This window comes from Chiloscyllium plagiosum, unplaced genomic scaffold, assembly GCF_004010195.1.
Source record: "Chiloscyllium plagiosum isolate BGI_BamShark_2017 unplaced genomic scaffold, ASM401019v2 scaf_52, whole genome shotgun sequence".
In the NCBI taxonomy this organism is placed as follows: domain Eukaryota; kingdom Metazoa; phylum Chordata; class Chondrichthyes; order Orectolobiformes; family Hemiscylliidae; genus Chiloscyllium; species Chiloscyllium plagiosum.
The window spans coordinates 1,005,791-1,023,175 of record NW_025215381.1 but is presented as its reverse complement, the minus strand read 5'-3'; the positions used below and the strand labels follow the sequence as shown (position 1 = coordinate 1,023,175).

The 17,385-nt window shown below is 43.8% G+C and overlaps 1 protein-coding gene across 1 annotated transcript in view; it reads right to left on the bottom strand.

The window, feature by feature from the left end:
- neurl4 (neuralized E3 ubiquitin protein ligase 4) overlaps positions 1-17,385 on the bottom strand; it is a 136,327-nt gene that overhangs the window by 20,930 nt on the left and 98,012 nt on the right. The window contains exons 20-24 of the mRNA XM_043686888.1: positions 16,164-16,328; positions 14,921-15,079; positions 12,882-13,061; positions 8,533-8,626; positions 1,910-2,017 (exon numbers count right to left, since the gene is read on the bottom strand). Coding sequence (XP_043542823.1) covers positions 1,910-2,017; positions 8,533-8,626; positions 12,882-13,061; positions 14,921-15,079; positions 16,164-16,328 — 706 coding nt within the window. The remainder of the gene's footprint in view (positions 1-1,909; positions 2,018-8,532; positions 8,627-12,881; positions 13,062-14,920; positions 15,080-16,163; positions 16,329-17,385) is intronic.

The window sequence follows — 17,385 nt, the reverse complement described above, 5'->3', positions numbered from 1 at the left end:
AGGGGGCAATATTAACAATTCTCCAGTCCTCTGGGGCCTCCCTCATGTTCAAGGATGCTGCAAATATATCTGTTAAAGCCCCAGCTATTTCCTCTCTCGAATCACTCAGTAACCTGGGATAGATCCCATTTGGACCTGGGGACTTGTCCACCTTAGAATACCCAACTCTTCCTCCCTCCTTATACTGACTTTACCTAGAGAAATCAAAGATTTATCCCTAATCTCAACATCCGCCACGTCTCTCTCCTTGGTGAATAGCGATGCAAAGTACTTAAGAATCTCACCCAGTTTCTCTGACTCCGCACATATCTTTCCTCCTTTGTCCCAGAGTGGCCAACCCTTTCCTTAATTACCCTCTTGCTCCTTATATATGAATAAAGAATATGAATATGAATATGATATCGAAATCAAAGCTCTCCTCAATCTCCTTTGCTCCAGGGAGAACAAGGCCACTTTCTACAACCCAATCTCATTGCTAAAACCTTCCTCATCTCTGGAATAGTTCAGGAAATTTCCTCTGCACCCTCTCTCTGATCTTGACATCCTTTCCAATTAGTGTGGGTACCAGAAGTGGACACAATACTCCAGTTGGTGCCTAATAAGGCTCAGCAAAAATTCAAAATAACTTCCCTACTTTTCTACTCAATACCTCTAGTCAGAGAGCTCTGCTAACCACACCCTCTACACGTCCTTCAGAGATCGGTTTACACCTACGTTCAGGCCATTATGTTCCTTCACACTCTTTACAGCTGCCCCAATTTGATGTTTGCGTGGTCTGCTTGTGCATAACTTGGATGCCACCATTCCTATATCAGTGATGGGACACTTCAAACACAGACTGGGTGACTGTTTTAAAGAACACTTATGTTCTGTCTGCAAAATTGATCTTGAGCTTCTGTTACTTGCCACTTTAACACACCATGATGTTCACTGACCAACACCACTGTCTCAGGCTTGCTGTGGTGCTCCAGCATCTCATTTTCCACTTTGGGACCATGTAGCCTTCAGGTGGCAACATTGAATTCAATCATTTTTAGGTCCTGAGCACCTTCACCCACGCTCCTACCCCAGCTCCCACACACCAGGCCTTGTCATCACATTGGCTGCTACCACAAACAACTCATGGTCAGCCAGTAGTAGTCCCCTTTAGCAGCTATTGATTCGGCTTTACCCATTCTTTTGTCTGCCCATTTAATATTCTCTTGGGGCTCCATCTCCAGCTATTGCTTACTCCTCCCCCAATCCCACCTGCAGCCTGTACACCAACCTTTTCCTAGCTACACTCAGTTCTGAAGAAGGATCACTATACCTGAAACGTTAACTCTGCTAGCTTACCACAAATGCTGCTGACATGGAGTGTGCTTGTGCAATCCCGACGTGACTAATCTTGCAGTTCTCTGTTGAACTGTTCACTTGGTCCCACTCCCACCATACTTTTCCTATAGCGCCTGCTGATTTATTTCCTTCATTCATGTGTCTGATCTCCTCTTGAAATTGTGCATCTTCACTGCTTCCACCCCTGTCTCTGTCACCTAAAAATCTTAAATCTGTGTTCCCTAGTCCGTGCACCATTAACTGACAGAAGCCTTTCCTTGTCTGTCTCATTCAATCTTGTCATCATTGCATACACTTTGATGAAATCTCCTCACAATCTCCTCCACCCGGAGGAAAACAAATCCAACGTCTCCAACCCAATCTCATTGCTTAATAACAGTTCCATACAATAATGACACTTTTGCAGCCAGAAGCTGTCATGCTCTCAGTCTAACCATGTTTCAATAATCTGCCCATTGTTGAAACTTGAGGTTTTGGCTGCTGCTGATACCCTGGTGCAGATGACCAGCACCTCTGTCCCCAAGTATGTTTGTTGTTCAAATCGGTCCCAAAGTATGAAAATCTCTCTCTTCACCTGGCAATGGAAGGAGTTCCTTGAACCTTGCACAAAGTGCTTGATATTCACATGTTTTCATGGGATTCACTTCAGGCGGTGGTGTCCAGCACAAATTCTCCTTAATACCTGAGGAAAGAACAACAGAGGGTTAATGGGAAAGAATAAAATTACCTATTGGATACCTGCAGATGCCACGGTGACTCAGTCATTAGCACTGTTGCCTCATAGCGCCAGGGACCTGGGTTCAATTCCATCCTTGGGCGACTGTGTGGAATTCACATATTTTCCCCAGTGTCTGCTTGAGGTTCCTCAGGGTGTTCTGGTTTCCTCCCACAGTCCAAAGACATGCATGATAGGTGGACTGTCCATGCTAAATTGCCCATAGTGTCCAAGGATGTGTAGGTTAGGTTGACTAGCCATGGGAAATGCGGGGTTACAGGGAAAGGGTAATTGGGGGTATGGGTGGAATGCTCTTCGGACTGGCGATGTGGACAAGATGGCCTGCTTCCACACTGTTAGGATTCTATGATTTTATGATGATACCTGGAGGAGACAGGATTGAGTGGAGAGTCCTACCCCACCAGAAAGCCAGAGTCATAAACTCATGAAGCACAGAAAAGGTCCATTGAGTTTGAACCAACGTAGCTACCACTAAAGGTGCGCTAATCCTAATTTCCTGCACTTACCCAGTTTCCTTTCAAGTGCTCGTTCAAATATGTTTTACAGGATGTAAGGTTTCTAGCCACTATCTTCTCAGGCAGTGCATTCCAGATTCTCACCATTCTTTGAGTGAACAAATTTCCTCAAATCCCCTCTGAATCTCCTGACCTTTACCCTAGAACTACATCCCCTTGTGATTCACCCCTTAACCAAGGGAACGGCTGCTCTCTATTCATCCTGTCCATACCCCTCACAATCTTGTACACCTTAATCCTGTTCCCCTTCAGTCTTCGCTGTTCAAAAGAAAACAATCCAAGCCTATCCAGTCTTCCTTATGGCTCCATTTCTCCAACTTAGGTAACATCCTGGTGAAGCTTCTCTGTTCCCTTTCTAGTATTATCATATTCTTTCTGTTGTGAGGTGCCCAAAATTGTACACAGTACTCCAACTATGGCCGAATCAACACTCTGCACAACTCCAACATTACCTCCTTGCTCTTATACTCTGTCCCACAACTGATGAAAGCAAATGTCCCATTTGTCTTCTTAACTATCCTACTCACATGCTCTGCTGACTTCAGGGATCTGTGAATAATTACCCAAGATCCCTCTGTTCCTCCAAGCGACCCAGAGTCCTACCATTAAATAATCTCTCATCTTGTTGTTTCTTCCAAAATGCATCATCTTGCACTTGAGGGTTAAATGTCACCTGCCACTGCTTTGTCCATCTGACCAACCCATCTATGTCTTCCTGCAACCTACAACTATCTTCCTCACAATTAACCACCCTACCTTGGTGTCGTCTCCAAACTTGCTTAACATTCCTCCCATATTTTCACCTACATCATTTCTGTATATAACAAATAATAAGGGTGTCAGTATTGATCCTTGTGGTACACCACTGGACACCAGCCTCCAGTCACTCAAACAGCCTTCTACCACTATCCTTTGTGTTATATTACTGAGCCAGTTTCAGATCTACCTTGCCAGGTTTCCCTGAATTCTATGTGCTTTCAACTTCTCTATCAGTTCCCCACATGGTATCTTGTCAAAAACTACATCAACATACCTGCATCACATTTTTGAAAAATTCTAACAAACTTATTAGGCAAGACTTCTCTCCGACAAAGCCTAATTAACCCGTGCCCTTTCAAGTTACGGTGATGCGATGGTAAAGAAAGCACAACAACCCTCTTCTTCCTCAAGAGACTTTGGAAATTTGGCAAGGCCATAAAGATCCTCACCAACCTTTACAGATGCAGCACAGAAAGTATTCTATCTGGATGCATCACAGCTTGGTACAGCAACTGCTTTGCCCAGGACCATAAGAAACTACAGAATGTGAACACCATCCAAACTATCACACAAGCCAACCTTCCATCTATCTGCATTTCTCGATGCCACAGAAAGGCAGCCAACATCAAAGACCCACCTGGGGGTTATAATCTCTTCCAACCTCTCCCATCAGGCAAAAGATGCAACCTTAAACACACATACCAACTGGTTTAAGAACAGCCTCTCCCCCGCTGTTATTGGACTTCTGAATGGACATCTCAAATTTCAAATCGAATGTCGATCTTGCTTTTTGTGCACCTTCTTTGCAGCTATAACTTTGTATCCCTTGCTCTGATCTTTGTTTGTTATGATTTGCCTGTATAGCACGCAAAACAAAACTTTTCACTGTACTTAGGTACATGTGACAATCACAAATCAAATCAAGTGACCACCCTCTGACAAAGCTGTGCTGACTATCTCTACTTAATCCATGCCCTTCCAAGTGGCTATTAACCTTATCTATTAAGTTTCCCTATCAGGGATGTGAGACTCACCAGTCTGTAATTTCCTGGCTCATCTCTGCCATCCTCCTTACAAAATGGAGCCACATTAGCTGTCCTTCAGTCCTCTGGCATGTCCCCCATGGCCAGAGAGGAATTAAAACTTTGTGTCAGAGCCTTTGCACTTTCCTGCTTCACCTCTCATAGCAGTCTGGGATGCAATTCATCTGAGCCAAGGGATTTTTCCATTATTAAGCCTGGCAGAGCCTCCAATACATCCTCATTTCCTGTGTCAAACTGTGCAAGTTCCTCACAGTCTCTTTTCCTGAATTCCATACCTACATTCTCCGTTCCAGAGTGTAGACCAAAGAGAAGTATTCATTTAACACTCTTCCAATATCCTGCTGCTTCACACACTGGTTGCCCCCTTGGTCCCTAATAAGCCCAACGCTTTCCCTGGTTAATCTCTTCTCTTTAATATATTGAGAAAACATCTTAGGAGTCTCCTTCATTCTGTTCGCAAGTCCTTTCTCATATCCCTTTTGTCTCTTCTAATTGCTTTCCCTCTAGCATTTCCTCTCAGGCTGCAGCTGAACTGCTCCCTCTCGACTTGCTAAAGGCCTTCCGCTTCTTCCTCATCCAGTCCGGAATTGACCTGGACACCCGAACTAACTGCTGCTGCTTTCTCAATGCCCTGCCACTGCTCCGCTGTAGTCTTACCCACAAGGATCTGTTCCCAGTCAACTTTGACTAGATCCTGCTTTATTTTAATAAAAATCTGCCTTCCCCCACCAATCCAAAGCCACCTTTTGCAGGCCAACACTGTGGTGTCCCTTATTGAAAACTCCTCTGGATACATTTCAAGAATCCTGCCCCATCTATATGCTTAACACTATGACTATCCCAATTTACGTTTGGAAAGTTGAAATCCCCTAGCATAGTTACTCAATTATTACTCTTACACACCTCTGTGGACGGTCTATATATTTGCTCTTCTACTTCCCACCAACTCTTTGGCGGGACTACAATAAATTCCCAGTAAAGTGTCTGCCTCTTCTACCCACAAAGCCTCCTTTGAGGACCCTTACAGGATATCATCTCTCTTTATTGCAGTAATTGACACCACCATCCTTTTTACACTCTTTTCTGCCTTGTCTCAAGATCCTCGAGCCTGGAATGTTAAGGTGCCAGTCCAGCCCTTCCCTTGACCATTTTTCTGTGATGACAACATCACACTCCCAGATGTCAATCCACACTTTTAACTCGGCAATCTTATCTATTACACACAGTGTTAAGGACCACCTAGTCTTGGATGAGGAAGTGGAAGGATGGGTTAGCAGCTTTGCGGATGATGTGAAAGTTGGTGGAGCTGGAGATAGTGTGGAGGGCTGATGTAGGTTGCAACAGGTCATTGACAGGATGCAGAGCTGGGCTGAGAAGTGGCAGATGGAGTTCAACCTGGAAAGGTGTGAAGTGATTCATTTTGAAAGGTTGAATTTGAATGCAGATAACAGGGTTAAAGGCAGGATTCTTGGCAGTGTGGAGGAACAGAGGGATCTTGGGGCCAACGTTCACAGATCCCTCAAATTTGCCACCCAAGCATTCCTCATGAAGGGCTCCGGCCTGAAACGTCGATTCTCCTGCTCCTCGGATGCTGCCTGACCTGCTGTGCTTTTCCAGCAACACACTCTCGACTTTTTTAAAGAAGGCGCATGGCGTGTTGGCTTTCATTAACAGAGGATTGAGTTTAAGAGCTGCAAGGTTATGCTGCAGCTCTATAAAGCCCTGGTCAGAGCACACTTGGAATAGTGTGTTCAGTTCTGGTTGCCTCAGTATAGGAAGGATGTGGAAGCTTTAGAGAGGGTGCAGAGGACACTTATCAGGATGCTGCCTGGACTGGAGGGCAGGTCTTATGAAGAAAGGCTTTTCTCATTGGAATGAAAAAGGATAAGATGTGACTTGATAAAGGTGTACAATATGATCAGAGGCATAGAGTGGATAGCCAGAGATTTTTTCCCAGGGCTGAAATGGCTATCATAATGGGGCATAATTTTAAGATGACTGGAGAAAGCTTCAGGGGAGATGTCAGAGGCAGGTCTTTTACACAGAGAGTAGTAGGTGTGTGGAATGCACTGCCAGCAGTGGGAGTAGAGTCAGAGGCATTAGGGACATTTAAGCGACTCTTGGATAGGCAGATGGATGATAGTAAAATGAAGGGTATGGACATCAGTTTGACCTTAGAGTAGGATAAAAGGTTGGCACAACATAGAGGGCCTGAACTGTGCTGTACTGTTCTATGTTCTAGTCTTACTCTCTTGACACTCCGTACAGCTGAACTGACTCTGACTTGCTTCCTTTTACTGTAGCATGATGTGTCCTCCCCAACCGCATCAGCAAACCTACCTGCAATGGTATTGGTCCTAGTGTGGTTCAGGTGCAGATCGTTCCAATTGGATATGTCCCACCTTCCCCCAAAAAATGGTCCTAATAATCCAGGAATCTAAAGCTCTCCGTCCTGCACCAATTCGAGCCACACATTCATCTGTCCTATTTTCCTATTTCCATACTCGCTAGCACGTGGCACTGGGAGTAATCCAGAGAATACAACCATTGAAGTCCTGCTTTTTAATCTACCATCTAGCTCCCAGAATGCTTGATGCAAGACCTCGTTACTCACTTTGCCAAAATGATTGGTACCAACATGTAACTCGCCACCCTCCCCTTTCAGGATGCCCTGCAGCCTTTCAGTGTTATCCCTGACCCTGGAACCAGAGAGGCACCACACCATCCTTGGGTCATGCCTTCAGCTACAGAACTGCCTGCCTGCTCCCTGTCTGCTGGTTAGAATGGGGTGTCCTGAGGCTGAGAAAAGGTGCTACACAACTGCAAGTCTTTCCTCTTCTGGTCTGGTCTTATGAACCAAGCTGATGACAATTCTCAAGAAGTCCGATCTTAGAGTGAATCCTGACTTGATAGATCAGAAGTTTTACTTTTGCAGTTTGGCTACCATGGTGGTGAGTCACTGAACATATTAACACAAGGGTGACAATGTCTTTAAGTCAGCAAAATAACAGAAGCTTATCACACAACAGAAAAAAAAGCAAAACTATTGAAGTCAATTTAGAAAGATATTATGACTCAGCCCAAAGATAAATTTAACTCCTTTCTCTGTGATATCCTTTACAGGCACTCAACCCCAGTGAAGTATTCACTCCTATCTTAACTAATTAGTTTCTTACTTAACTGACAAATTTGCAAATCTTTCGCTTCAGTAACTCTGTACATTCACCAGATGCAATCCTCTCCATTACTGTCTCTCCCTGAGGTACATGGACACTGGCCTCTTTATTGACTTTCCCTGACTGAGTGCTAAAACAGTTTTAAGACTTTTTGCCAGCTCTTAAAGCTTGAAAATGCAACAAGCTCAACTGCCCTTCTGCTGGCATGAAACTGTTCTCCTTCACTGAAACCTCATTGCAGCCACTGACCCTTCTTTCTCCATGTCAAAAAGGTCCAGCTTTATAAACACTTCCTCAGTTAACTCCCCAGGTTGTTTATCATTTAGCTGAAATGAAATGCTTGCTTAAAAATGGTATTTAAACTCATTTAACACAACTTTTGAAAAAATTTTCTTTAAAACAGAATCCCTACAGTGTGAAAGCAGGCCATTCCCGCCCAGAGTCTACACTGATCCTCTGAAGAGCAGCCCACCCAGACCCACTATATCTCTAAACCAACGAGCCTGCACATCCCTGGTCATTATGGACAATTTAGCATGGTAATCTACCTAACCTGCACATCTTTGGATTGTGGGAGGAACCCACAAAGAACAGATGTAGGGAGAACGTGCAAACTCCATACAGACTGAGGGTGGAATTGAGCCCCGTTCCGGGTACTGTGAGGCAGAAATGCTAACCACTGAGCCACTGTGCCACCCAAAATACTCTCTGTTGAGAAATGGCTTTGAAAAAAAAATCAATTCCACAGAACTGAAAATCCATTTACCTCAGTTTTTAATCCAAATTCCCAAATGATAATATATTATAAACCTTCACTATTGCTCGCAGTGATAACTAGTGGAAAAATAACTGCTTGCACAGCCAGTTTAGGCTTAAATGGAAGGCTCATGATGCTGAAAGTTTCCTCTCTTGCCACCCACACTGGAAGATCACCTGAAACTAAGTATGTTTGGACTGCATTCACTTACCATCAACCACATCAGCTTTTTCCACATCGCCTTGGCAGCGTAAATGGCCACTATCACCTCCTATAGTCATGATGTCATTGGTCACTATGGTAACCTGTCAGACATGAAGATGCATTAATCTTGAGGTATCCAGACTGGGAAGGCCAGTGGAACTGCTGTTCAGACCCACTGTCAAAAATACCAATCAAACCACAAGTTGAATCAGAAAATAAGCACAGCTCAGTTAGAGGCCATTCAGCCTATCAAATGAAGTTAATTCGCAGACAGTGTAAAAGGAAGTAAGTGAAGAAATTGCAAAAGTAAGGGGAGATGGTGGCTAGTGGTATTATGACCAGACTTTTAATCCAAGGACCCTGGTAATGTTTTAGGTATGGGTTAGAATCCTTGATGGTGGAATTTTAATTCAATAAAAAATATCTGTAACGAATGATGACCATGAAAAACCATTGCCGACAGTCAGGAAAAAACCATCTGGATCAGTAATGTCCTTTAGGGAGGTAAAGTGCCATCCTTATCTGGTCTGGTCTACATGTAACTCCAGACCCACAGCCAGTTGACACTTAACTCCTCTCTGGGTAACTAGTTGTAGTCAACAAATGCTGGCCCGGCCAGTGGTGAAGGTGCGTTTTTATCTAATGATCCAAACCAACATTTTTCAGGAGGTGACTTTGATAGAATTCCACAAGCATTCTTATGTGGCTCAAATGAAAGACTGAGCTAAAATCAAAGCAAACAGGTTAGGTTATTGATTAGAGAGTAGGGACAACAGGTAGACACTTGAACTGGAAGCTGGTGATTAGTGGGATCCCATGAGGATTTGTGTTGGGGGCCTCAACTACTCGATATATTTACTAACAACCCTGATAACATAATAAAGATCAAACTTTTAAGCTTGTTAATGACACAAAGATTGGTGGTAATTAGTGATCGAGGTGGGGAGGGGAGAAACCTACAAAGCGACATTGGCAGATTAATTGAATGTGCAAAACTACAATAGGTGGAGCTTCTCTACAGATGTGCGAGACGGTTTGTTTTCATAAAAATGTAAAACAGTACAGGAGGAGGCTATTCAGCCTGCACATTTCAGCAACAGCCACTAAGCCATTTTCACAACCCTGCCTTTGCCAGTTAACCCAATTCACTTGTTTCTCAGCGACTTGGAGATAGAAAAGACTGTAGACACTGGAAGTCAAAGTGGATAAAATGTGGAGCTGGAAGGAAAGGCACAGCAGATCGTGCAGCATTGGACAGCAGGACAGTTGATGTTTCAGGTTGGGACTCTGGTGTCCTGATGAAGGGTCCTAACCCGAAACGTCGACGTCCTGCTCCTCCGACGCTGCTGTGCCTTTCCAGCTCCACGTTTTATCAACTCACTTCTTCCTAACCTAGCCAGCACCTTAAATGATTCACACATTTGAACCTTGGTTCCTCATACATTAGGTCCCTCCACTACAAATACTCTTCAGAATTGTACTCAGTTCAGGGGGTGCTGTGCTCCAAAGGGGTTAAAGCGTGCCCTGATCATTAAAATGAGAGAGCCAGGTCCACAAATATAATTAAAGTGGAATTTTAACTTTTACAATGAGAGGTCTTGATTATGAAAAGGAGGATGTTTCACAATAATTGTAGAAAGCGCTATTCAGGCAACACATTAAAGCAACTCTGAACACCATATCTGACATACGACCAAATAATCTTGAAAGGTATGCAGATGTTCACTGGAATGTTACCATGTCAAAGAATGCAAGATCACAAGAAAAAGTTATGTAAACTAAGTTTATAATGACCGGAATATAGAAGGCCAAGGTGCAAACGGATTGAAAGGAATTGATTGGCACATGGACAGAAACCTTTCCTGCTTTGTTGGGAATACATATCTATCTTTAAGAGCTATCCGGAAGATTTTTCTTAACTATCTGGGCATCCTTTGCAATGAAGAGTTTTTGCCAAGGGATTTCTTGGAAATGAGATCAACAGCTTAATGCGTGATGTGGGTTACCTACTGTTTACAAGAAACAGTCAAGCAAAGCTTCCAAGGATTTGCTTTTGCCTTAAGGACTGGAAGATTCTGTGCTTCAGAAGAACTGGGGGCTGGGGTGTAGCAATATTATGGCTTTAAGTGTATTTTGTCCTTTTTGTTTTGAAGAGAGGTGCAAAACAAAGATGAAAAGCTGTCTATCTGAATCCAATAAACAGCTTGAGGCGTCTTGGGATGCTTTGTAAAGGTTGGTACAATAGAAGCAGCCTGAAAGTTTGGGGTCAAGCTCTCCCAGAGCCAGGATGTTTAGTTTTAGTTTTTCAATAGCAGTTGCTGGGTTTGGAGGCTGCGGTACACCTCTCCCAAATACTCTCTTTCCCTCTCTCTGTTTTCTCTTGATGTTTTTTCCTCCTGAAGAGTTGCATGTGAGACAACCTTTGGCACTGTGAGGCAGCTGTGCTAACCACTGAGCCACCATGCTGCTTGTGACCCAAGTTTTTAACTTCTCTTGGTCACAGAAGAGATGCCAGCAACCTGGAGGACAACGAATGCAGTTCCACCTTTTAAGGAGGCTGGTCGAGCTGAACCAGTGAGTCTCACATCAGTGGTAGGGAAACTATTCGAGAAAATGCTGAAGGAGAGAATTAATCTCTACTTGGAGAGACAAGGTTTGATAAGAGAGACCATGGCTTGGTCAGAGGGAGGCCATGCCTGACAAACTTAATTGAAATTTGAGAGGTAACCAGGTGTGTAGACGAGGCCAACGTAGGTCATTTGGATTTCAGCAAAGCCTTTGACAAGGTCCTACATGGGAGAGGGATAAAGGTGGTAAGACCACATGGGATCCACAGTGACTTGTGGAGAGGGGGCTTGATTTACATGTATAAGATTATGAGTGGCATGTTCCCTGAGTGAAGGGGTCAAATATCAAGGAGACATAACATGAAGGTGAAGTGCAGGAGGTTTAGAGTAGATTTGAGGGTGGTGGGAAGCTGGAATGCACTGCCTGGGAGGATAGTTGAGGCAGGAAACCTCACAAGCTTTAAAATGTACTTGGATGAGCACTTAAAATTACACAATATTCAAGACTATGGGCTAAGTTCTGGAAAGACTGTACAGTGTAGATATGCAGTAGTTTTTTTCTTGGTACAGATGCAATGGGCCAAAGGGCTCCTTATGATTCTATGTATATCATGGGCTGTCTCTCCTTGGAGATGAGCATTTCCTGACATTTGTATAGCATGAATGTCACTTGCCACTTTTCAGCCCAAGCCTGTATATTGTCCAGGTCCTGCTGCATTTGAACATGGACTGTTTCAGTATCTGAGGAGTTGTGAATGGTGCTGAACACTGTGCAATCATGATTTGGAGGAACCGATGTTGAACTGGGGTGTACAAAGTTAAAAATCACACAACACCAAGTAATAGTCCAACAGGTTTAATTGGAAGCTCTAGCTTTCGGAGCGCTGCTCCTTCATCAGGTGGTTGTGGAGTATAAGATCGTAGGACACAGAATTTATAGCAAAAGTTTACAGAGTGATGTAACTGAAATTATATATTGAGAGTCTTAACAAACAAGCCAGGTCTTTTTCATCCGTTAGAATGGGCAAGTTGGTTTCAGTTCTTTCATGTGTAAATTCCAGAACTTTCTTAAAGTTACATTCTCAAGTGAACTTTAACAATAGGAGCCATGTTGGCGCAGATAATGCATTTAAGGTGTGAGATGCCCTGTGTGAAGTTGTCTGTGCCCCAATGTTCAGACTGATTCCAATCTAAAAAAGGGATTTGTATAATCTTACACGGATTCATGCAGTTTTTCATCAGCAAACATCTCTACTTCTAAGTTTATGATGGAGGGAAGGTCATTTATGAAACAACTGAAGACAGCTGGCCTAGGATACTACTTTGAAAAACTCCTGCAGAGGTGACTTGGAACTCTGATGATTAATCTCCGTCAACACCATCATTATCCTTGGTGTGAGGTAATTTCTCTCTGATTCCCACTGACTCCAGGTTTGCTAGGGCTCCTGGATGCCACACTCTGTCAAACGCAGCCTTGATGTCAAGGGCAGTCACTCACATTTCACCTCTGCAATTCAGTTCTTTTGTTGTATTTGAAACAAGCCTATTTCAGAGACCAGAAAATGAGTGCCCCGGCGGAACCTAAACTGGGCATTTACAATTGAATTAAATGGATTTGGATTGGTGTTCACTTGTTGAGATTGTATGTAACAGGATTTAAATGTCCATTGATATTTATGTATTGGGAGCTGTCAGGATCAGGCTGATCTATTGAGATCAAGTATAGCACATTTAAATGGATTCAACGCTCTATGCAACCCCCAATACTGTCCCCTGAGGAGCCACTCACCTGTTCGCACTGGCCATACAGGTCAATCACAACAAAACACGGATTGGGAATGTCTTGAGCAGCTACACCTTGGTCCATTCCATTAACAAACAGGTGCATACTGTGTGCATTATCTACCAGGAGTCCAAGAATGGTTCCCTCTGGGCACGTATCCAAGTTGGGACCATAATTGTCACAAATCTGACGAAAGAAACAGACCAGAAGAGAAATAAAAATGTACATTCTGATGCTCTTCATTTAATGTATTATACTGGCCAATAGTTGACTGGCATCACCGATCTGCACAAAACAGTGTCTCCCTCAGTTCTCAAATGACACACTGACAATTGGTCAACACTGTACCTGCTAGTGCTGCCCATTCACTTAGCACATTCCAAATCCCAACAACTTGCTGCATAGAAATGAACAGCACCCCACCACCACTTTCAACAGTAATCCCCTCCACCACTGATACTCTGTGTGTACCGTCAACAAGACGCACTGCACCAGCTTTGTCAAGGCTCCCTAAATAGCATCTTCCAACCACCATGACCTCTACCATATCGAAGCTCAAGAGCACCACACACATGGAAACACCAGCACCTGCACCTTCTCCTGTGGACCATACACAATCCTGACTTGAAAATATATCACTGTTTCCTCACCACTGCTGGTCAAAAAAACCTGGAACTCCTTTCTTAATAGCATGGTGGGAGCCCCTGCATCATATGGGTTACAGTTGTTCAAAAATACAGCTCACCATCACCTTCTCCAGGGCAAATGAGAACAAACAATAAATGCTGGTCCAGCCAGCAACTTACACATCATGTCAAGTAATAAAAATAAAAACTTCTGTTTGCACCGAGCTTGGTTCCATCTAATCTCTCTGGTTCTTGAGGTCCATGCCTCCAGTAACAAGTTTTTATTTTAATTGGCAACATTAACCTGCATAGCTATTTTAAAGTGAATTGTGTCTGTATGGCTTGAAGAGGAATGTGCTGGCAAAATAGCACACTGACAATTCAATTCCCTCTTGTTCTACCTTTCAGTTCAGGAAGAACGATGCACGATCTATGTGGAGGCAGGTGATGCACTCCCTTGGGTACCACGTTTATCTTGCATGGCAGCCAGTTTGCGAAACATCTAAAAATCAAAAGGAGTTTCCTGCCTAACGTAAGGAAACATATGTGCATTGAAGTTGTTTTTAAATATGACTGCAATGTCTCGTGTGAATTAAGCAAACATAAAAACACTGAGAATCAGTCTAAGCTATTCCCTTGCAGATTCTGCCTTTTAATTAGTGAGACACACTCCTGGGTGAGTTAATTCCTTCAACAAGGTGGACAGGAATCAAGGGGATAAGACTGAGATTGGGGATAGGGTTAAGGTGCCGGGAATGATGGGGATCAGATCGAGGGTACTAGGATGGGTCTGGCGAGGAATCTGAGGAGAACGTGGGTCTAGATGGAGGTTGTGGGTGAGGGGAGATGGAGAAGCAAGGGAACCTGGGCAGAGTGGAGAATGTGGATGAAGGAACTGGTTGGTGTGGACTGTGGGGGGTTGGAGGCAAACAAGGGTGAGGTGTCCTGGGGATGAACGCAGGTGGGGGATTGAAGGCAAGGGCGTCCCCAGGGTGATTTTTGGGAGTGACTGGGAAGGGGGGTTAGCAAGCGAAAATGGACTGGGTGGGACATTAAGATAATGATATAACATGGCAACAATTACAAAATATTTGCTTTTTTATTTTAAAGAAAAGCAGATTGTTGTTCAGAATTTAAACTTCCTTCACTCTCAATTCCAGGTGTGTTCTTTGCACATCTGTCTAAACACACACCTCTGAGTATGTTGTTGCAAGAGGGTTATTTAAAAACAATAAAAACTGCTGTTAAATGTCACATCTATTTCTGTCTCCAGCTTCTCAGACCTGGCAATAATAGGGATGACTGAATACTCATGCTGAGCCACTTCCGGGGCTGGTGAGATGAAGTTTAACAAAGAGCCCTTGAAGTGAGTTGGCCGAGGGAAGGCTCCATAAGAAGAACACAGTTCTGGATTCTCACTTTTAATGAATTGTGAAAAACAGAATCTCGCTGGATCAGCCATGCGGAGCGCTTGATCGACGAAGCAGTGCCTGGGAAATTAAACCGTTCGGGAGAGTTTCCAATCACACCCAGTGAGAGTGAAGATGTCCACTGTGAATTTAAACGATCAATCTGAATCTGAGGAGAAATACATAAAAAATGATTCATTAATGGTTTTCCACATGCCTCAGTGTTCTCCGAGTAGGAGAATCCAGAATAGACGAGAACAATCTTAAAATCCATTCAGGGCATTTTGCTATGACCAAAAGCTCATCAGAACAGAAGAAACTAACCTAAGCACATCAGCTTTACAGGAGATTGGTTATACATTTGAGCAGGAAGTGTTAAACATTAGAGGTTAAAGGGTATTCAGACAGAGACCAGGTATAAACCTTTCTAGTCAGAGCTTTATTTTTATTCAACAGTCTCAGAACACTGATTCAAGTCCGACCACAGAAACTTGTGCGATTTATATTCAATCTATAAACCTGGATTGAAAGCTGGTCATTTGGAGCAGCACGATGGCTCAGTGGTTAGCACTGCTGCCACCCAGCACCAGGAACCAGGGTTTGATTCCAGCCTCGGGTGACTGTGTGGAAGTCGCACATTCTCCCAGTGTCTGTGTGGGTTTCTTCCGGATGCTCCGGTTTCCTCCCACAGTGCAAAGATGTGCAGGTTTGGTAAATTGGCCATGCTAAATTGCTCACAGTGTTCAGGGATGTATAGGTTATGTGTGTTAATCAGGGGTAAATATAGGATAATAGGTGACAGGAATGGGCCAGGGTGGGTTACTCTTCGGAGGGTTGGTGTGGACTTGTTGGGCCAAAGGGCCTGTTTCCACACTGCAGGGATTCTATAATAATAATGCTGCCCATTAAACTACCACTTAGTCATAAAAGCTTATCATGCATGCTCTTTTGGGAAGAAAATCTGCTGTTCTTACCAATTTTGGGCTACATGTGTCTCTACACCCATAGCAATGTGGTTGACACTCAGCTATTCACTGAAATGGTCTGGAGAGCTAATCAGTTCAAGGAAAATTAGGGATGGGCAATAAATGCTAGCAAACGTGCATTCCCTGAAAGAATAAGCAACACAAAATACCTGCCAGACTCTACAAAATGACAACAGGAGGAACAATATTATCATCCAGGTCTGACAAAGCAGGGATAGCTCTTTGGTCTCACTGGCATCCAGCTGAATTTCCCACATCCTCAATTACCTGAAACAGCAGTTGCCGGGGTAACGGCTGGGCAGATGCCACCACGCCTTGGTTGTAGCTGGCCACTCGGGTGGCAGTGTGGCCATTGTTGGACAACAAGATGTTTCTGCCATGATTCTCCATGAACTCAACAGTGGCCATGAAGACCGACGTTTCATTCTCACACTGAAAGAGAAGCAATACATGATTAAGGGGGAGTGTCCCCATCAAACACTCCCTCGACAGATTTAGAAACCGAATGGGTTTCAACCACAAACAATTTTTCATTCTTAAGCCCAAGAGATATTGCAATTTCTGTTGGATATCAGGTAAATAGGTGAACATGTGAATATGTGCGGTGTGGACCATTCTTTCTCAGATGGAGGTGCAAGCTGCCAAGGCCAGAGAGAAGACATTTAACTCTGAGAAGACTATGGAAGAATTATAGTAGATACAAAATGTCAACTCAGTTCCTTTCGCCACAGATGCTGCAAGATCTGTTGGATTTCTCCAATATTTTCAGTTTTTACTAAATACATTTAACTCATTAGGGGCTGACGTGTTTAAACTCAAGTTCAAAGTTGCCTTATTTCAGTCGGAAAAAACAATATTTGGAAGTGCCGGTTTTAGACTGGGATGTGAAAATCCAAAAATCACACAACACCAAGTTATCGTCCAATGGGTTTATTTGGAAGCACTAGCTTTCAGAGCACTGCTCCTTCATTACGTGGATGCATTCCCATACAGAGGAACCTCAATTATCCGAATATCGGATTATCTGAAGGAGATGTCGAGGTCCCGATAGAAACATTACATCAAAGACGTGTTTCCAACTGTGATCGCGTCTTTTGCTTACAGTGATTAAAAACGAACTCGGCTTACTGAAATGCGGACATTGATGAGAGCCCAGGCACCATCTCCTAATGACTGACCTCCTGCCCTCTCTCTCTCCCCCCACACTTTCCCTGGAGTTCTACACAGATGTGTACCCTAAATCCCCCTTCTCCAGATAATCTCTCCAACATTGTCCTGTACAGGGCAAAGGTGGAACCTATCAAAAAGTTGCAGTAAAATGTTGTGTGTGTGTGCATGCGCTATTTGGAGACTCATCCCCCAAAAAGGCAGCAGCAGCAGTCTTGTTGTTGTCCAGTCCAGCTGCCCTGGAGAGGGAGCTGGGCGGGGGGGCTGATGTAGTGTTGGATGGGGTTTGGGGGGGTGGGGCTGGATGGGGTTTGGGGGCCAG